The sequence below is a fragment of the Cricetulus griseus genome, chromosome 6 (assembly GCF_003668045.3).
Source record: "Cricetulus griseus strain 17A/GY chromosome 6, alternate assembly CriGri-PICRH-1.0, whole genome shotgun sequence".
Classification (NCBI taxonomy): domain Eukaryota; kingdom Metazoa; phylum Chordata; class Mammalia; order Rodentia; family Cricetidae; genus Cricetulus; species Cricetulus griseus.
The window spans coordinates 114,278,569-114,300,533 of record NC_048599.1 but is presented as its reverse complement, the minus strand read 5'-3'; the positions used below and the strand labels follow the sequence as shown (position 1 = coordinate 114,300,533).

Below are 21,965 nucleotides of genomic sequence, written 5' to 3'. Positions count from 1 at the left end.
ACCACAACCACCATCACCACCACCAACGCTCTAATCAACTCAACTAATAAATGGGATAATGAGGTGCTACATAAATGACAGGTCTAAAAAAAAAAAAAGGTGATACATAAATGACCAATAAATATATGAAAAATGTTTAATATCTCTAGCTACCATGCAAATGCAAATTAAGACCACACTAAGATTTTATGTCATAAATTATTATAAAGAAAATAAACAGAAAATGCTGGTATGAATTTGGGAGAGAGGGAGCAAATGTTGGTGGGAATGTAAGTTTGTACAGCAAAATATGGGTATTCCTCAAAAGTCAATATGGGTATTCCTCAAAAAACTTGAAGAAGGAACTGCTGTTTGACCCATATATATCATTTCTAGGTATATATACAAAGTACCCTGACTAAACATCAGGGCCCTTGTCCTTGGTTTATGGATGACAATCTTCTCACTGTGTCATGGTCTGCCTTTGGTGTGCATTTTTGTCCTCTCCCCTCTTCTTATAAAGGACATTAGTCATGTCGGATTAGGGCCCTACACTATAACCCCACCTAAACTTAGTTGCCTCTCTACAGATCCTATCTGTGGTTGTATAGTCACACTCTAAGATTCTAGGGGTTAATATATGATTCTTTTGGGACAGTATTCAGGAGAAATATTTAAGCCCATAACACCAATCCTTAAGAACTTGATTTTACCACATGTGGGATAATGTTCTGTTCTTCTCCTTGATCCTTGACTGAAATCACCAAAGCAAGTCAAAGTAAGTCACAGAAGGACCCAGACATGTAAAAACAGGGTTTGGTATCAAGTAAATAAAAGGCATTATCATCCAACCAAGGTTCATTGTTTAAATTATGTTTATTTTTGCCAATGCAAAATACAATAAAAACCACTTAAAAAACAACCATCTCGTCATCATGTAACATCATCTTCAGTGAACAGAAGCCCTACTGTTAATGTTTTGGCCTTTTCAAGGTCCTGCCTTAGGTCAAAACAGTATTTAGAGAAAGAACAAATTCTTCCTAATACACACATGAAAGAGACTTCTATTTTCTAAAATCTCATTTCAGCAACAACACAAACGCAGCCCCGTGTAATGCTGGTGGCAGTACTGCTATATTACTGGGAGTGTTTCTGCAGGTTGCTCTAGACATCAAGGTCTTGAACTGTTCAGGTATCCAAGGAGATTCATCAGGATTTTTCATTTAAATTTAGCTGTGTACTCCCTAACTGACTAATTTACCTGAGTTATTTCAAAACCAGAAAAGCAAGACTCCAAGACAATCAAAACGTACACAAATGTATCTGGGAGGAGTGAGGGAGCTTTGAGACTAAGTGATAATTCAGTGGACAAGCACGAAGCCTCCACTAAGATGAAGCTGTTCACCCAAATGGCTTCACAGGACTATCCAGTCAAGGCCATACACACTGCACAAAAATACAGCAACTGGCCCGCATTCCAGGGACCTAAGTGCTTTTTGTTTCATCTCAGTATACTTTCAAACTAAGATAATTAGACCATAATTAACACAATCCTTCTATCATTTTACTGACAAAAGAGTCACATGCAGTTAGAGAGAGCAGAGGGTTGGAGTTAGGAGATGCAGAGTCTGTCTCCAGCTCTTCGCTTATTCTCTCAGCTTCTCTGTGGAGATCCAGTGACAGCAAAGTGCTTCATGATGCAGTGGCGACCATAAGAAATGGAATTCTCCGGAGATGTTCTCGCCAATCTCTACTGGATTGCAGATTTTGTAAGTGGTTTTACTTGCTAGAGCAAGTAAGTGACACATCCATGCCATGAACCCGGGTTGTGAATACTGGGTGATGCCGATGGGATAGCAATGTCCAGCGGGAAGTGCAGACTCCATGAGGGACGCCTGCAGTCTTGATACTCTTGATGTAAAGCCATGTGACCTTTTATTCTATTACCCCAGGCTCTGTTTATGTTCCTGAAAAACTTTTTGATAAGTTAACAACTTGAAGTTATTTTTAGATGGACAATTTCACACGACAAGTGAAGAGTTTGAAGACTATAAAACTGGGTGAAATAATTAGGAAATAAGGGAGAATAGGGGGAAAACGTGGGGACAAGAGGGAAATTGAGCATATAAGAGTAGCAACATAATTTATAAATTACTTCTTCCTCATCTGTGAAACAAAACACTTATTTGTGTACATGACTTGTAAGTATACAATCTAAGGCAATTACTAACATTTAGTTTTCAACCTTTCACGTGGGATATTACTGGAAGAACTATGTTCTTTCTGCTGATGGGAAACCAGAACCTCATTTCCCATACTTATAAAATAAAAATCATCTAGCGTGCCTTTAATCTCAGCACCCAGGAGGCAGGCAGATCTTTGTGAGTTTAAGGCCAGCCCAGTCAGTTCCAGAACAGCCAGGACTTTTTGGAGAGACCCTGTCTCAAAAAAACCAAAAGCCCAAACAAACAAACAGACTTTGGGAAATGGGAGATTTTCTGTAAGTTTAGAAAAAGCAGTCAGTGTGTGTACATAATAGAAGCATAAGGATTCCATGACTTTGCTGAGAGAAAGACTTTAGGTAGCTGGGTTCGGGAAGCAAATGAGATTCTAATTCTGAACATTTTTCAAACGCAAGTCAAGTCTCCATGAATCATTTTGATGATTTTTGAGGCATCAATGCAATGCAGTTCATACTTTTGAAGCCATCTTGAGTTCACCTCTTCGCTTAGGATATTCTTCTCTTAGACCTGCCAATGGGGTCTCACCTTCATGCTGAGAATGATTGATCTCCAATGACCTATTATTACCCTAAGTCAACCTGCTTTTGAAGCAACAAAGAAAGACAAATCAAACAGTGCATTAACCTTTAATGGTATGAGGTTGACTTTCTCTGGTCGAAGTAGGTCTGCCTACCCATCTGTGGAAAGGCCCGCCTTATGCTTTTCCCTGTGTTTGTAGGTCACGTTCTTAAACGTACTGGTGGAACCTCTGTACAGCGGATTGGTTCCCTAAAGAACAGGGGGAAAGGTGCAAAAAAAAAAGGAGATACATTTTGTTATTATGCCACCTTAATATCTTCAAAGGTTTGCACTGTAGTTCAAATTGGAGAGTCAGGTTCAATCTTGGAAGCTATTTGCATAATTTTGATACATTTTATTCATCTTTATTTCACTTCTTGTATGGTACATGCATATCTACACTTGTAAAATTACTATTCTTTATTTTATTATACTTAATTACTTAGCAGAGGGTATTCATGTACCAGTGCGCCTGTGGAGGTCAGAGGGTACCTTGGAGGCCATTCTCACCTTCCATCATGTGGGTGCTGAGAATCAAATTGAGTTTAGCAGGCTTGGTTACAAGCTCAGTTACCCACAGAGCCATTCTCCCTGGCTCTCTGCCTTATGCTTTGAAACAGAGTCTCCACCTTAACCAGGAGCTCATTGACTTGACTAGACTGGCTGACAAGTAATCTCCAGGGCTGTTTGGAAGGAACACCCACACGGTTGTAGTGTCTCCTCTACCCTACCCCCCCATACCCTGTGAAGAAGCCCAATATACTCAGTGGTCTTCCAGAATAAACACTGATGGATTGGGGCCTGGGTTATCATGGGACTTTAGGAGGAAGGGTAGATATAGTTTACAACTTCCCAGGGGAAGGAATTGCATCTACAACCTGACAAAACAAAATTGTTTTTGTTATCAGAAGAACTGAGGGAAGCCGGGAGTTGGTGGCACATGCCTTTAATCCCAGCACTCGGGAGGCAGAGGCAGGCAGATCTCTGTGAGTTGGAGGCCAGCCTGGTCTCCAGAGCGAGTGCCAGGATAGGCTCCAAAGCTACACAGAGAACCCCTGTCTTCAAAAACCAAAAACAAAAAAAAAAAAAAAAAAGAACTGAGGGAAACAAAAACATCTCCTGACCTCATCTTCCTTGCCCTTCTATTCACAGTAGCACCTCCTCTGAGTAAGAACCATCCCAGTAACTGCTTCTGTACAGTGTCAACACCTTTGACCAAGTGCCATGTTGCCTTTGGTCATATGACTTCAGAGAGACCGATGCCATCTCTGCGCTGAGGGTAGGTAAAAGCAGTTCTTTGGCTAGAGTCCATGGTGGGTGAAAGCCAGGCTGCTGTGTTGTCTCTACTCCTAAGATCAACCTGGATAGTTAATCCAGCTGCCATAAGCATTAAGAGCTTTTAAAGATTAAGACTAACTTAAGCAGTCTCAGGTAGGTTTAGAATATCATTTACAATAAAACTCAGAAGTTTTATGAAGTTTAAGGACTAGAAATTGCTTGATAAAGCAATTGAAGAGACAAGATTGGAAAAAGGTGCTATAGGTGGGGATGATGGCTGAAGTCTGGGCTGAAGAGGTGGGGCAGATAGGGAATAGGACAAATAAATTGGCTGTGATCTAGGCCACCTTAGGTCTTTGTAGGACTGGGTATTTGCTTGTAGGCCCCACCCCATATCTGTCAATTATATTAAAATGTACCTATTTCCCACATGAAATAGAACTTGTGTGTGTGTGTGTGTGTGTGTGTGTGTGTGTGTGTGTGTGTGTGTGTGCTATACATGTGTATGCAGGCATGCTTGCCTGTGTGTGGCATGTGTATAGGAGGCAAGAGGTCTATGCTGTGTGTCTTCTTCTATTGCTCCCCCAACTTGAGATAGTCTGTTAGTGCTGTGGAACTCACCATTTTGACTAAACTGGCTGGCCAGTGAGCCCCAGGATCTGCCTGTTTCTAGTCCCTCCAGCACTAGGGTTTCAGATTTGAGTTACTGGGTCTGGCTTTTACATGGGTGTTGGGAATATGAACTCGGGTCTACGTGCTTTCAAGCTTTACCCACTGAGTCATCTGTGCAACTCCACAAAATAGATTTTATAGTACTCTAAAGGGGATGACTAAAGTTTCCAGAGACAGGGCAATACAATGTTATTTTGTAGATAGTTAATCTTTCACTTTTGTGCAGTTTCTTCATTTCTTTTTAAACTACTTCATTTACTCAAGTCTGGAATAGTTCAGGGGCCGCTTGCGTGGGGTCAATGCACTAAGATTCTACCATAGTAGGAAGGTAAGGAAGATATGTGAACTGGAGAAAAGAAGTTCACACTGCTACTGAGGTGTGGAAGGAGGTGTGTCCTGACCTCAGATGGTGATCAGAGTTCAAGAGAGCATGCTAGGGTTGGGTTTTGTGAGGAGGTATGGAAATGGCCAGTGCCATGTTCATTATTGACCGACCTTCGTAGGATGTCCAGTTGAGACTCAGGCCTGATCTAGAGTGGGTGAGTGTCCACATTTAGACAAGGCCAGTTCTTTCTAAGTATGTAAGGAGACCAAGTATTTTCCAGGCATTTTCTCTGGAATAATGAGGCCCTGACTTAAGCATGGATTCTGGAAAGCTAGTGGCACATTTTTCAGGCTTGAACAAAAGTGATAGCCAGAAAGCTCCATCATAACCCACAGCTTCCTTAATGACCACCTAACTGCCAACTGCAGGCCCGATTTGCTTAGCACAGAGCAAAATCAATCCATGGCTCCAAGAAATGTCAGGCTAAACATATTTTTTCCTATAAGTTAATGACTTGTCATCCAAGAGAAAAAATTGTCTAATCAAAGATGAATTTAAATATCTTCCATTTGTGTTTTCAGAAGAAAAATGCTGAGGGTTTTTTTTTTGTTTGTGTTTTTGTTTTGGTAATAAAAGGTAACCTTTCTCTATAGTCCTTACAAAATATTTCATGAGGTTAGAGATTTGTATTCCGCTCTGTTCCCCTTAAGAGTCTGAGCGGCCCTGATGGGTCAGGTGACCTCCCTGTTTCTTCTGTCCCTGTGTTTTAAAGATCCTTTAAGTTCACCCCTTGAGAAGAAATAGGTTTTAGATTAAAAACTGAATTAAACTGAAGACCTTTAAATGTATGCACCAAGCATATATTTGTCCCAGGAGGAGGATGTGTTAGTGAAATTTGGACTGAATATTGAATTGAACCTCTTTTGCATGCAAATGAATAATTATTACCTGGTCATCATCTAGCCAGGAACATCAAACATTTGTTATTCAAAGAAAGTCAATTTAACAGGAGAATAATATTTTCCATTTATGCTTTTATCTGTTTAATGTGTGGTTTTGTCCCATTTTAGATGAAGAAACAGCTAAATTTTGGCATTTGAATTTCAGTCATGTTTAGCTTCCTGAGGGAGAACAATTCATGTTTGGGGGGAAATTAACTGTTAATTAAAATGTTATTCTAAAGATATTAATCATTTGTCAGCACTCATGCCTGAATCTGAGAACATTAAAATATGCTGGTTAGTAGACATGCATCACAAAATAGCCAAGTGTTTGCTTGTAGAATCAGAATACTGGCTTGTTATTTCCAGAAGCTTCGAGCAAAGACTGTTCTTAGGACAAATTAATCATTGGGGCTCACCTGTACCTCTACCAAAACTTTTGGGAGCCCCTGAACTTTTGTCTGAATTATTTAAAACCCCAACAGCTGCTGCCATTTCTCTTCACTCCTACATACTTCAGTCTGCCTCACTAAAAATCACAGATTATGCATGCAGTTTGTCACCATGCCTTGGTTAAATCTGATCAAATTCGACATCCATCCTTGCTATCATCTAGTGTCCAGAGTGTATCAACCTTTTCTAGGTGTCTTAAAAATATAATCTTAGAGCTGGATTCCCAAGTCAGGACTCTTCCAGGTTCATAGATGGTATTGTTTATTCTATCTAAAGCATTTTTGTCCAAAAGATAAGGTAGATTAAATTTTTATTAGCTTTTTCCTGTGATGTACATTATGATTAGTTTGAAATCATTCCCCTAAATATAAGCATTCATTATCAAAAATGGAAAATTCCATTTGCTTTCAGAACTGAGGATGTTGCTATAGGCTTAGGGAAAATAGTGTTAACATCAATTTATTTAGGCAGATGAACCCAAAGGCACATTGTTTGCCTGTGTTTTCTCCAGTGGGTTTGTTGTTTTTAGAATCAGTGGTGTAAGATAATTGCTATTAGATAGCTAGACACACCATTAGAGATTGAGAGATGAAATTAAAACCATGAAATTGTTTCTAGGGGTCTCTAGAAATGTAATTATCTCTCCTGAAAATTGTAGTTCTGTTTTCTATTTGCCTACTGAGAAGACATTTAAATCATATCATTGAATACATATATTTAAAGGTTTATTTCATGTGGCTGCTTAAATTTTATGTTATTCAGGAAAAAATGCATGGTATTTAAAGAGGCCTGTCAAAGTTGCTTTGTCACTCATTATATCAGCAACAAGTATTTCCATGGAAATTGGCATGGGCTGTCATACTCTCCATGAACTTAATCCAATTAGCTAGAATACGATTTACAGAAATGTCTAGATATAGAACCTATGCTTTATTAATGAGGTTGCCTCACAAAAGCCATAAGTCACCATAGCAGGAGTTTCATGAGCCTTTCCAGGTGTTACAAGGCCACCACACTGAGGCACCGGGTGTCATGAGGACAACCTGGCACCAGATAATGGGTTCTTCTGCACTCTAAGCAAGATGAAATGAAAGCTGTTGGGGCTACATGAAGAGTGGTCATGGAAGTGACATCTGAACTCTTATTTTCTACAGGGCATGGCTGAGTCCCTGATCATTTCCAAAAGGTCACCAGAGTTCACATACCGTTTGCCACTTGGCCTTTGATCGTTCTGCTTCAAATTTAGCAACTTCTTTCCGATCGTGAAATGATACCAGCAGCTTCCAAATGCACAGTAGAACAACTCCGATGAGCAGGATAGCCAGTGACACTCCCAACATGATCATTGGGATGTTTGGAGGTTTGGGACAGTCTGTGGGAGCAGATGAAATCATCTTTAGAAGCTGAGACAATTAGTATTTCACTGTAAGAAAGCTTTCCCACCCCCAACTTCAATGCAGGGACTGAACCAGATCGCTGAACATATTGTACAATTCTTCTCCTAAGCTACATCCCCGTCTCATAGAATGGAAAGACCTTTCTTACTGGGTTTTCTAGTCACATGTTTTCTACAGGAGAGGGGAAATACCAATACCTTCTTGTCCTGTTGATTTTTTCTAAACCTGAGCTACTTGTTTAAAGATAGGTTTGTATTTATTCTCAGTGGAATAAAAGATTCAAAACGATTCAAACATTAATTTATAACCAGCCTTCTTTATCTCTGGTTTTCCATGCGCAGATTCAACAAACCATGGATTGAAAAATATCTCTTTATTGATCATGTCCAGTCTTTCCCCTTGCTGTTGCTCTCTAAATGGCAAGTATAATATATATTTAGATAGCAGCCACATTGCATTGGGTTTCGTATCCTTCCTTCATTCCTTCTTTCCTTCCTTCCTTCCTTCCTTCCTTCCTTCCTTCCTTCCTTCCTACCTTCCTACCTTCCTTCCTTCCTTCCTCCCTCCCTTCCTTCTTTCCTTCCTCCCTTCTTTCCTTCCTTCCCTCTCTTCCTCCCTCCCTTCTTTTTTTCTTTCATCTCTTCCATTCCCAGGCTAGCCCCAAACTCTACAGCCAAGGATGACCTTGAACACCTGAACTTCCTGCCTTTACCTCCCCAGTGCTGAGATTACAGGTGTTTTATACTATACCTGGTTTTATACAATGCTGGGGATTGAAACACAGGGCTTAATGTGTGCTAGGCAAGCACTCTACCAATTGAACTACATCTCAATACCCACAACACTTTTTGTAAGTAACTTATAACTTATAGGTGTATAGGAAGATGTGTATAAATTCTATGCAAGTATTAAGGCCTTCAGTAGTCACAAGTTTTAGTATCTTTGGCACAGGAGGATCTGAACCCAATCTGATCAAGCAGTTGACTTTAAAATTTTAATACAACAGAGTGACAATTAATTTGTCAAGGATTTCCTTGAGTCATGAACAGTTTTAGGATTATATTAAAAATTATTAATCTAAGATGGGCATTGGTGGCGCATGCCTTTAATCCCAGAACTCAGGAGGCAGAGGCAGGTGGATCTCTGTGAGTTTGAGACCAGCCTGGTCTACAAGAGCTAGTTCCAGGACAACCTCTAGAGCCACAGAGAAACCCTGTCTCGAAAATACCAAAAAAATTATTAATCCAGCCTGGTTACTCATGCTTGTGATCCCAGAACTCATCAGGCAGAGTCAGAACATGTTGAAGGCCAATTTGAGCTCCACAGTGGAACCATGTCTCACAAACCAAGGGCTGGAAGTGTAGAATACTTGCTTAGCATGTGCAAGGGTTCATGTTCCATCTAAAAAGATTGCCCTATACTGCAGGCTCCTTCCCCCTTCCCCCTGTGAAAACAGAAGACAATTGTAGTTTTCTGTTTTATCCAGTGTCTGATTTCCTGGCTGTTCCTAGACTAGAAGAGAGCAGGTTCAATTCTCATCTAATGTACAGTAGTTGTGTGGTTTTCATCATTGAGTCCCTTGACCTCATCTGTGAAATAAAGCACAGTGCTCCCTTGATTTCCCTGTGACATGCTGAGGTTATCTTGCTTATCAAAATCACAAAATCACCTTCTAGACCCCTCTGGAGCCAAGATACTGTTTCAGTGGGGTCTTGGGTAATACTGCAGGTTATATATTATTAAAGGTACCTACGTCTCTCTTATGACCAGGGAAGTGTAGGGCATCAGATATTCTCAACTTGAAGATTCCATGAAATGCTATTTGGGCTCTATCAATGGTATTAATGTAATTTTGCAATTACAGTGCACCTTCCTCCGTTGCCAGTAAGATGACTGATCACCCTTACAACGTGCCAGCAAGATGATAGATCTCTTAATGGAGCATTATAATTAAGACCTTCTCTTGCTTTCCTGGGAAGAAATTCCACATCAACTGATCATTAAATATCTGCATCCTTCCACAAGAAGTGAGACAACACCTGACCATATCTGAAGGAGAAATGAACCAGGCTATCCTCCATAATGTCACTCTTAGATAGTTAATACTGGAGAGTTGAACACTGAGGACTGATCATAAGCTTCTCAGACCTGAATCTGAATGACCCCCAGCAGCACAACTCCTGGTCTCATACACTTTTTGGGGTGGAAAACCATGTAAGTACATTATGAAGAAACAAGCAGAATATAATGGCCTATTTACTTATAGTACCAAGAGCTAAAGGCTGTGTTGTAGCCAGCAAATGAAGCACGGCTCTGTCCCTGAGAAAATATACCGATCCAGCTATATTTTTGACTAAGAAATGTCTGGGCACGAACATAGCATGGTCCTGTTCACAGCAAGACACAGCTTGCTAGGACCTGCAGCTGGAAAGTGAATCAGGAGAATGCTGAAGTAGGGACTCACAGAGGAGAAGACATGGCTTTTTAAGTCTTTTTAAGAATGTAGGGTCTTAGGATACTGTGATTTTTTTCAAGAAAAGATATTAGCTCAAGTTCCAAGGCAGGTATCACAGCACAGATTTTAGACCTCTCTTTCCATGTTCCCCATGAGATTCCTCCAGTGCTTAGACTGAAGTGAGCAACCGAGAGGGAGGAGAGGGTTAGCTCTACTCCTGTGTGCAATATTGCCCGTCAAGTTGGGTCACTGCTGCACCTAATGCTGAGGTCTTGAATACGGAATTCTTAGCTCTGACTAAGCAGGTAGCTGTACTGTATGTGGCTGTCAGGCACTGGAAATGTGACATCTGAATCAGGTTGTGCTATAAGTATTAGTTACCTCATAGTCCAAGCATGAAAAATATAATAATCTTTATGTTGATGTCATGTTGAAATGAGGATATTTTAGGTACAATGGTAAAGAAAACTAACTTCGCTTATCTTTTTTGACTTTTTAATGTGGTTTCTGGAAAACATTATATTTTATACAGAGTTTGCACAACAGTCCTATTGGACAACATCTTTTAGATTCAGATATTTATTACAGTTGTGTAGCCAGTGGGAGGCAATGTAGTACAGTGGGTAAAAGCCTGGGCTCTAAGCCAGACAAGCAGTTCTGGGATTAATTATTGCAAGACCTAGCAATGTAGTTATTTTCATGCCTCAGTTTCCCCACCTGTAGGACAAAGATAATACCAGTACTTGATTTATAGGGTTGTTGAAGATACTGAGTGAATCAGCATATAGAAAACATGAGGAGTGACATGTGTTTAGTAAGGCCCCATACACAAAGAGACTGTGACAACAGATTCATTCCTCTCCCCTGTCTGTCTCTCAGAAGGCAAGGGCCTGGATTGTCCAAGCACAATTTGAAAATGTGACACCATGCTGGCTTTGTCCAGCATAGAAGGCTCGACTGTCATGTTTTTGTTGTTGTGAGTCTAGCCTTTAATGGCTGAGCCATCTCTCCAGCCCAGTAGCTGTCATTTTTTTACATCAGGCATGACCTGTAGGCTCGGACATTCTGTCCCAGTGGTTCTCAACCCATGGGTAACAACCCCTTTAGGGGGTCCAACAGCAGCATAGGTACAGTTATGAAGTAGCAACAAAATAATTTTATGGTTGGGAGGGGGGTCACCACAGCACGAGGAACTGCAGTTAGGGTCACAGCATTAGGAAGGTTGAGAACCACTGTTCTATCCAGATATAGAACGAAGATGAGTGATGCAATGCTGTGCCTGCATCCTCAGCAACAGAGAGCATGCTGGACCAGCTCCCTTTTCAGTTTGCTTAGAGGACACTGGGAGACATTAACCTCTTTTCCCCTGCTTTTCCTTTTACCTTCTTTCTTATCCCAGTTGTAATTTCAGAGCCACAGGTCTCAGTTTAGGGAGGAAGGAACTCCTGACTCCTGGGGGTAGGCTACAGCCTTGGGGCTTCTGCAAACACCAGGCCTGCCCAGGAATGGGGCATTTGAGTTATCCTTGGGCCTACCAGGAGATCTTGTGAAATCTCAGGGAGGCTGTTTTTCCTTCCCTTCTCCTTACTCTGAAAGAAAGACACTTTAATAGAAAGGCACTGGACATCTGTGAGTGCTCAGAAGGGTTGCATGTTGGTGTGTTTCTCACACTGTGCACAAGAATGAAAGAGCAGACAACAGTCCGGTAACAAGACAGCATTTCTCAGATGAAGGGGAGGGGAAAAAAGGAAAGGACAAAAAGAAAATCAAGTCAGTTGGGCACAGAAGCCCACACACTGAAAGCCAGGCCTTCTTCAGAAAGTCGCTTTGTTGGTTGGGGTGTGGTTTTCCAATAGAATCAGTATGTTAAGAGGTGATTTCAGGGTAACATGCTAAAGTCAGTATCACAATTACAAACATGGTGATGGGATGCAGCCAGGAGACCTGACTTTCTAAAGCTCATAGTCAGGAGATGGGTTTGTTTTTTGTATTATGAAACAATCTGGTTTTGGACAGTATGACTCACCTTATTTTCTTAGCGGATGACGCCAAGATGCAGTTTGTGTTCATATTTCTCAGAAATGTGTACAGAGTTTCTAAATGCCTATTGCTGGGAGCACCCTGTCCTCACAAGCATCAGAAGCATGTTCAGTTATCCCCCAATGTCCCCGGCTGTACCTGACCTCCAGCTCTGTCTTGCCCTTGGCATGGTAATTCACATTTCTCTGACCATTTTCTTGATTACAAATGAGGTTTAAACCCACTTTGCAGGTATTTGGTATCATCTTTTCCACTTCTGGGGTGATGCTAATTTGATAGCTTTGGTTTTAAATTCAGGGCTTGACATTCTGTCAGCACATTGAAAGCAAGCACGCACACCAAAACCCATCTGCTTTATATCCTGTGTGTGCTGCTGTTGTCTGGGCTGGACCTTAGGCTCCAAACCCAAGCCTGATGAGGTCAGATCTAATGAAGCTGTCACTTCTCTGGGACATTTTAAGGAGGAGTAGGTCATTGCTGAAGACAGAAAATGTGAGTCACCTGTGTGTGTTTAAGAATTCAGCTGGGGTTTGTTAGCACAGTGGCTCCAAAAGAGGGCTTGGACCATCTGTGCTAAGTTACCCCAGTGCACACAGGCCTGCTGACTCAGGGTACAAGCATTTTAGATAAACTACAGGGCAGTCTGATACCCACACAATTTGAAAAGGATCTTATAGATATGTTCTCTACTGCTTTCCTTTGTATATAATATAAACTTGTCTTTTCCCTTGGTTGGAGATGAAATTTCTATTGGAGCATTCCTACGTTAGAAACTGATTCCATGTGTTGACATGGTTGAAAACAGACAAAAGCACAGAAACCATGGGCTCTTGGATGCCCTGATCTGGTATTATTCAGTGGAGGCTACTTCACCTCAAAGAAATCCTCCTGCCTCATTCTCCTGAATACTGGGATTATAGGTGTATGATGCCTGTCCTGACACTTTGACATCTTCTATAGTCACACCCTTATTTGTTGCCTTGTATCTTTCCTGATCCAACATTATCATTTAATGAACCATTGCTGGGAGGCCTCTTTTGTTACATCCATTGCTCCATGTATTCCTTGAGTTGTCTCTTAAAAGATTGTGGCATTATTTTTCCCATTTTACAGAGGAGGAAATAGAGGGTTGGAGAGGCAAGTAGATCCCACAATCAGGCAGCGATTGCACAACAAAATAGTTTGTTGAACCACCGATTACACTTGGCCTTAAGATCTGTTGTATTCTTTCCTCCTAGTTTTTCGGAAAGACAAACCTGTTGCTAAATTTTGTCTTCTCAGTCCACCTTTCTACAGTGCCAGTAGCTAGCTGTCAAGGAGGTGATGCCTGGTACAATGAAAGTCATTATGTTACCTCATTTTAATAAAAGACATGGGAACACAACCAAGGTTTTGAGAGGGTCTTTCCCCCCAAACTTTGTAATGTCTTTCTTGGCAAGCTACCTGCAGTGACTGGTTCTCCTTCTACAAGGTGGTATCACTTAACATTGACAACGACAAAGGAACACAAGCTACCCACCTTTTTCATTGATGTTGTGAATGATGGTTTTCCCCTCTTTGTCTGTGGTTATTAGGAATGTAATAAGACATTCATTTTCTCCTTGTAAAGAGCAGGAAACAGAAGTATCCTTTGAAAAATCTGCAGATGAAAGAGTCATTCATTAGGGTAAATGAGATTTCAAAAGAGATAATTTTTTTAAAGCAAAGCAGTATTGAATTTTTCAATATGCAAATTAGGATTTTCAGTACTATCAAATGGGAATTGCAAGGCATAGGATTTTCCCACCAAGTGAGATCTTTGGTTTTACTTATGTTCCAAAACAGCTCCAGATGTGGTCAGTCAGGACTGACCATCAAAACTACCTATCGATCTGATGGAGGCAGATTTCAGTTGAATGAACACAGCACAGGGCAGGTGCCCACAGCTGCCTGGAGAATAGAATGGCCATGATTATGGTAATGAGGGGGCTGTTTGTTACTCTCTGATCAGAGCATCTGGGGGGACGGCTAGATTACACTGCGGCTTGGTGCAGATGGATACAGATACTAATAGAAAGGGCTTCTCACAGTGGTGCAGCCAGGATTGCTGCTTTGTATTGTCACATGGTGAGAATAAATTAATATCAGGAAACTGAGACAGAGGTGTTATGTATCTCAGAGACCAGCAGGATAAAGGGGAGCCTCAGGTTAAAAGGAACCCAATATAACAGTTGTCTGGCATGCAGTGTACCTTCTTTCTTAATAAGAAACCCAGCTTTTCCTCAAATCTATCCCAAATAGAATGTTTTTTTTTTCATTGTGAAGCTTATTTAAGAGTTAGAAAATGAATTTCATGATAATAATTAGTAGTAAAAGTTTATTTGTGGTAATAAAAATTTAAAAAATGCTTAGCTCACACATCAAATATTCTGATGACCCAGCTACTCTGCCTAATTTATCTAACATTTTCTGAGCTAAAGCAAAACAGATTAGTTTTATAATTTTTATTCTAATTTGGAAATTTTTTATTACAGTTTTTCATAACCCTGTATTTAAAATAACATTTACGCTGAACCTAAACTTCTAAGAAAATGCTCCAAAATCAATTAATTTCATAATTGATTTTGAAAATCAAACTGTCCCATGTAAGCTTGGGCCCACTCTTTCTAGAGTGTGATTTTTCGACTAGTTTAAGAATTTTTTTCTTTTTCTTTTTTTTCCAAGACAGGTTTTTTTCTGAAAAGTGTTGACAGTCCTGGAACTTACTCCATAGATCAGGCTGACCTTGAATTCACAGAGATCTGCCTGCCTCTGTCTGCTGGGGCAGTTTAAGAAGTTTTTAAAGGTGTTAACAGAATTCATCGTGTGTGTGTGTGTGTGTGTGTGTGTGTGTGTGTGTGTGTGTGTGTGTGCGCGCGCGCATGCGCGCGCGCGAGCGCATGTGTTTAGAAGAAAAATAAATAGCCTATTTAAGGCCGTGTAGAGCACAGAAATGGTAGTCATAAAATATAGAAATATTAAGTTTTCATGATTTGTTGTCTTCACATTTAATTTTTGAGAGAAAATCTTGATAGGACCTATGACTAATATGCCATGACAACAAGAACCAGTAAATAATAGATTCAGCATTCTAAATGAGATTTTGTACAATAGATTTACATGAACTAAATTGGTTTTGAACTCATTAGAAGCACCTCTTCATGTTCATATGCATATTAAGAAATTTAATGCAAATTATCCATATGCATACAACCATCTGACTCATCTGGGACTGGGGACGCTGCCCTGGTGTTCCAATGGGAGGGACTGTGATGTGCACAGGACCTGGGCATTAGGCGCTTACTAGACTTAGTAGAATAAGCATTCTAATAAGATGTCTTAGATGAAGAGATTTGGGAAGCTCTTTGGCAACTCTGGGTGAGCATGGTCTGTGTTGTTTCTTGTGTTCGATGGTAAATGGCAGGCACCCTCATTGAGTTCAGAGTTTGGCCCTTTTTATATGACCTTCACCTCACCACTGCCTAACTTCCACTCCAGTAACTAAGATCCTGAAGTCTTGGGGAGCATGCTTTTGCATTTTGGAGCATTCTCCTTCTTCAGTCTCCGCCACAGCAATGGCACTTAATGGGACATCCGGCTTGCAGGTTGATCATATGTGGCTGGCTTGGCATCCTCGTGTCAGTAATATTAATCCTGCTCTTCATTTCCTTATAAATAGCACATTGAAGCATTGAGAGGCTTTCTTTCCTTGGCCAGGATTATTTAGGTTTTAATGGAACTTCGGGTCTGACCTTTGATTCACAACTCCCCACTTGTGCTTTAATTACTCCACCATTCCTTTTCTCAACTCTCCCAGGCTAGATGTGTCCTGTTTTGTCATGTTTGGGTGTTGAAATAGTATTATCGGACGTGCAATGAAAGATTTGCATAATTAGCTGCTAAGGTTTTCTTTTGTTGTTCATAGAAAATGGCCCTTTCTTTCTCTCTCTTCTTTTTTCCCCTTTCTTTGTGAGACCTGAATTACTACTACTACTGAATAATATGGGAAAAGAAGATCTCAGGCAGCCAGGGAAATCATGCTTAGTGAAGGAAGACATGTAAGGGGATGGAGGGGGTAGGGGGTGGAGAGATAGTCCAGGAAGAATGTGGAAGACATATATGTCTGTGCTGTTGACTCTCAACCCTGTGTTCTAAGACATCAGCTCTGGGATCAGTTAACAGTTCTGGAAGTAAACAGTTTCCCAAAGGTGGTGGTGATGTGTGTTGGGAGGAGTGCTTCTATATTGAGATACATTTGGGAATCTCTTGTTTACATTACCGCCTCTCCTGCCCCTCCTGGAGACTTACACACATATTTAATTTAATGTACATAGCTATTCTGAAGACTTGCAAAGCTTTGGGTCCTTAGTTTCCTGTTTCCAGAATGTATATGACTGACTGTGGATACACTTCTAATATGTATATGACCGTGGGTGCCTTATTTTGTTGAACTTTTCAGAGATGGTGTTTGGTGGAACAGACTTTAAGTAACAATGATCTGAGTGTCTGAATAGTGGGGTAAATTAAGAAGCACGACTCTTTCAGTAAAAGGGAATGAATAATGTTAGATTGTCTGCCCCACGCACACACACAATGGGTAAATTCATATGAGTTATGCAGTATATCTGTTTACTCCGTGTCCTCAGCAGAGGAAAATAGGGGCTAAGAGACCCTTAGACGAACAAATGTAATGTCACCTTTTCAAACTAGTGTGAGAATGACATCAGTGGGCTAGAAACTCAAAACAGGATTTATAAGGAGTCTGTTGGAAAGGTAGCTTTTAATCGCAGTTAGCCAGATCTCGTGTTCAGTCAAGTTAGGATTAGTGCTTAGAGTGTGTTAATCGTCCACTGCTTGTTTTCATTTTCCAAGTTAGAAACAGCAGTATCCTTCTCTCTTACAGATACTTTGGTCAAACACAAAAGGACATAAATATTCTAAAAGCTGTGTAAGCTAGGCTCCCCCTCCCTCCCAAGCCAAGCATCTTTGACAATCTGCTCTGAAAACTCTGAACTTGGACACAGCGACTGCCCTGTTCACACCTCTGTGCCTGACTGGCTGCTGCTTCACTCCTTTTCAGCATATTGCATTTCCCGTGTTGCTGGTGAATTGACTTCTAGTCATTTGCAGGCATTTTCTGCAATTTTTGCTCATTTACCAGAGACAGCTGGTAAGTATCCCCACTGCTGTGAAATGAGCCTGGAGCATACACTGAGATGCATACCAGTTACTGATGTGGACACTCCCCAAATGCTGCTTTTGCTCAGTGCTTTTACGTGTCTCACCTTTGGTGTCAGACAAAGCACACAACATCTCATTCAATTTGCTGCTGTTGGGCATATTTATCTTTGTTCATCAGAAAAGCACAGATGAGGGGTTTTGTGGGCACTCATCGTGTCCTGCTACACCCAGTAACTCAACTGTAGCATCACTACAATTTTGAAACAAAGTACTTACAAAATATGTCCTTATATATTCTATTTTGTGAATGCATTAATGTTTATTTTCTAACTCCATCTATTCAATATATGTAGCTTACAGGCCATATGTTATCCTGCGATCATTCCTCTTTGCCTGAGCTACACCTCAGCCACACCTCTAAAGTACACAGAGTCATGCTGGTGCAGAAAGCTAATGCAGTTGATGACGCTCTAAACTCAAATTGTCCCAACTGTCCTTTTAGGAAGAGTGAGCCATCTTTGTTGTAAAGTTCCCACGTTCCTATTTTTAAATGCCCTTTCCTGCTCAGCTAAAATACAGTTGCGTTGAAAGTTTGGAATGAGATTTTGCTACTAGATTCACGTTTTAAATAATTAAACATGACAGAGGGAAGCAGGAGTTGGACTTGCTTAGCAGTTAGAAGAGGGACTTCTTGAATTCAGAGGAGTCAAGAGGGATGGAAGGATGGTGGGGAGGCTGGACAAAACCAGCTACCCCCGTAGCAGAATACTTCCAGGATCTGTAAAGTGCAGTCAGGCAAATTGTTACTGCAGGCTTTATCTTATCTTCAAATAAGGCAATCCCATGATAAAGGAAAATTTCAGGCTGTCAGTGGCAGTTAAGAGCCATTTCTTCAATTTCCTTCTTCCTAGTTTGGAAAATACAGCCTTGTCGAATTTCCTAGTCACCCCTGTCAGGCAGGGGTGAACTTGCTAACAGAGCTGAAGACTGATAGAAGAGCCATGACTTTAAATTGCTTATTTCTTGCATTATTTCTTTAGCTTTAGAAAAATGCATTCATTCTTCAAAGCGGGGCAGAGAACCCTCGCCCCTAGCTCCTGGTACAAGTGAAGTCAAATTACTAGGAGTCCCTGGACTGACATAGTTTCTGCCTCTCGGAACTATGTGATTTAAGACAAGGAGCACCTTCCTCGCTGATGGCGGCTCCGGTGGCTTTGCACTTCTCCATGCACTCCTCTAGGGCCTGGCCATCTGCAGACAGGTAGCATTCAATGCAGCTCCTGCAGGGGACAACAGAGTTCATCAGCTCATAGTGGTGGAGAACAGGCATGCAGCTGGCACGATTCTCTACTTTTCTAACTGGTGAAATTGACTCTTAGCACTTTTGGAAAGAGAGTTGGGTGACATCTAGGAAGATGCTAAATGGGTCTGATGTCTACTCCATAATCAGCGCCCCCTGAGGCAGTCTCATTTTTCTACAGTGGTGGCTCCTGATTGGCTAAGAAGAAAATACTTCAATGTTTGATCTAGCTATATTTTCATTTCACATTTTCAACATAAGAGAGTGTTTATATCCATAAATATGATTAGAGTCTAGACAAAATTATGAATTTCTTAACCCACCTGATCCAAATCTCAGCAAGAATCCTAAGAAGGACGAGTGCTCTGAATATATGTCAAATGCGATTGTTATAAAATTCAATTCTCTGTTACTCTTTTGAATAAGTATAAGCCTTGATAGTGGGTTTCTAAAGCTCAGGATTATAGCTTAGATCTTCATTAATTCAAGCTTCTAAATAAAAGATTGCTGCTTATAGAAAGTATAGTCCCAAGGATGCAAGGAAATCATACTACTTTAAAGATGTCTATAAACCAAAGTAAAATGTGGGCCTTGAATTAAACTTGTGCTACAAATAACTTAACAAATAGATTCAGTTTGGTATAAGACAAACCTGCAAATGTTTCTTCCTGTGGCGGGCGGTCCATCATGCCTTTGGAATGGGCATCTTTCAAAGGACTTGAAATGCTCATGCCCGCAGGATCTCACTGAAGCTGTATTTCCTTTGTTGTGAGGACTTCCAACCTTAACATTATTTCTTTATCACTTCATAACTGTGATTTTGCTACTGTTGTGAATGGTAGTGTGGGAGTGAGAGCACAAGTCTTGTCTCAAAGTGGCTTTTGTGTTTTAAATATATTGGGCAGGTTTGGTGGGGGCCTGCAGCACACTGTAGAGACCTTCCAAACCTCCTTTATGCACCTCGTTGTGACTGCTCCAGCAACACTGTCTATCCACAGCATCCTCTACATTTCCATTGTGACTGGCAGCCCACATATCTGTTAATTACTTGAAAAAAAAAAGTATGGGATTGGGGGATGGCTCAGTGGCTCAAGAGCTGGTCATGCAAGTACGAGGTCCAGAGTTCAGATCCCCAGAGTCCACATAAAAACCATCCAAGTGTGGCAATCACATGTAATCCCAGCACTTGGGAAGCAGAACAAGGGATCGGTGGCAAGTTGGCTAGCCAGATTATCTGGAATTGGAGAACTCTGGGTTCAGAATAATAAACGAAGGGAGAATGTGACCAAGGATGACATCTGATGTCAAACAACTTCTTGCCTACAACACCCTACAGCACATACATGTGCACCATACACATGTAAACATGCACATGTGCGAACATACACACACTCTGCATACATATACACATGCAAAGCATACAATCCTATTTTTCCCTTAGACCCTTAGCACTTATGAAGGTAGAGACCACAACCTTTTTACTGCTTGCCTATGACTTGTCACCATTGATGACGTACAGCGGTACTTAATCCTGTTAGGTAAAGGAACACATGCCTGAATAAAAGGGAGAATAGACTCATCTCAAAAGTAATGTCAACATCAAGTAGATGATGCTGATTCCCAAACTGGAACAACCTTTATTGTTAATTGTTGAAGAATATTAGTTGAAGATGTGTTGCATTAGTTTGTGCTGTGGAACATTTGATTAATGATGCAAAGATGTGCCGCATTCTTTTATGCTGCATTTGTTTAACTCTGTGAGGCTGTGTTACTTTGCCTGTCTAAAACACCTGATTTGGCGAATAAAGAGCTGAATGGCCAATAGCGAGGCAGGAGAAAGGATAGGTGGGCCTGGCAGGCAGAGAGAATAAATAGGAAGAGAAAAACATAAGGGGGCAGGGGGTAGAGGAGCTAGAAAAGGAGAGGGGTGCAAGCAGCCAGTCACCCAACTACAAAACCAGCTGGAGTAATAAGTAAAGAAAGATATACAGAAATAGAAAAAGGTAAAAGCCCAGAGTCAAAAGGTAGATAGGGTAATTTAAGTTAGGGAAAGCTGGCTAGCAATAAACCAAGCTAAGGCAGGGCATCCATAAGTAATAGTGAGTCTCTCTGTGTATTTATTTGGGATCTGAGTGGCGGGCCCCTCAAAGAGCCAAAGAGTAATAAAAACCAGCTACATTTTGTCACACCAACATGATGCTCAAATACCCATAGAGCCTGGGAAAGGTGCAAAATAATACAGCTCCTTTAAAAAGCCCTGCTGTAGAGCCGAGCACTTAAACAGCCGTTTGCAACAATAAGTAGAAACAAAAAACTAAGTGAAAAAGGCCTGCCATAGTTCAGGGCACCAGCATTCCATAGCTGGGGGTTGAATGCAGTTCCTGGTCAAACGCATTTCCGTCTGGGCCACAAGCTCTAGGCTAGGCTGATAGGAATGTAATACCAGATGGAGTCGGTGATAGAGCCTGGAGGAGGACCCAGCTGTAGCTTAGCAGTTTAAAGCTTGTTCACATGGTCAAAAGAAAAAAATAAATAGATAAACAAAAAAAAACCCCAACCCCCAAAACCTCTAAGATATACAGTAAAAGAGGTCCAGACAAAAACAAAACAAGCAAACAAACAAACAAAAAAAACCTCTAATAGGTTCCAGTATGTTTTACAATGTGGGTAAGCTTAAGAAAGAAAAGAAAATGGGTATAGACAGTCATAGAAAGATACAAATAGTTTAAAAATAATAAAGTCTTTAAAGAGAGAAATACAATAATAAAAAAGGAATAAGCCACGTGGAGATGGGAAATAAACAGCAAGTCTGATCCTACATGTTGCTATATTGATCTTGAATTTTTTAATAAGCAAATAACAGCTGCTAAGAGACGTGGGGTTGAAAGAGAGACAGCTGAAATAAGCCAGCCTGTATGCCTCAGGAATGCCTTAACTTTAAAATGGAAGTTAAAAAAATATATTTGTAAAATGGAACTTAAAAGATGCATCGCTTTGGAGATGAGATTTTCTTTTGTTCCCACAGGAGCTGAGAGACTATGGATTCCTTCAGGGTTGATATGGATCAGGTTTAATGGAGTAGACCTCCTGAAACTTAACAGGTAATGTATATATCAGCAGAGGTT

General features: G+C 40.8%; 1 protein-coding gene across 1 annotated transcript in view; it reads right to left on the bottom strand.

The window, feature by feature from the left end:
• Nucleotides 1-2,413: 2,413 nt before the first annotated feature.
• Itgb6 (integrin subunit beta 6) overlaps nucleotides 2,414-21,965 on the bottom strand; it is an 82,060-nt gene continuing 62,508 nt past the window's right edge. Inside the window, exons 13-16 of the mRNA XM_035446632.1 lie at nucleotides 18,726-18,820; nucleotides 13,861-13,980; nucleotides 7,655-7,821; nucleotides 2,414-2,990 (exon numbers count right to left, since the gene is read on the bottom strand). Of these exons, the coding sequence (XP_035302523.1) occupies nucleotides 2,892-2,990; nucleotides 7,655-7,821; nucleotides 13,861-13,980; nucleotides 18,726-18,820 (481 nt within the window). The 3' untranslated portion in view covers nucleotides 2,414-2,891. The remainder of the gene's footprint in view (nucleotides 2,991-7,654; nucleotides 7,822-13,860; nucleotides 13,981-18,725; nucleotides 18,821-21,965) is intronic.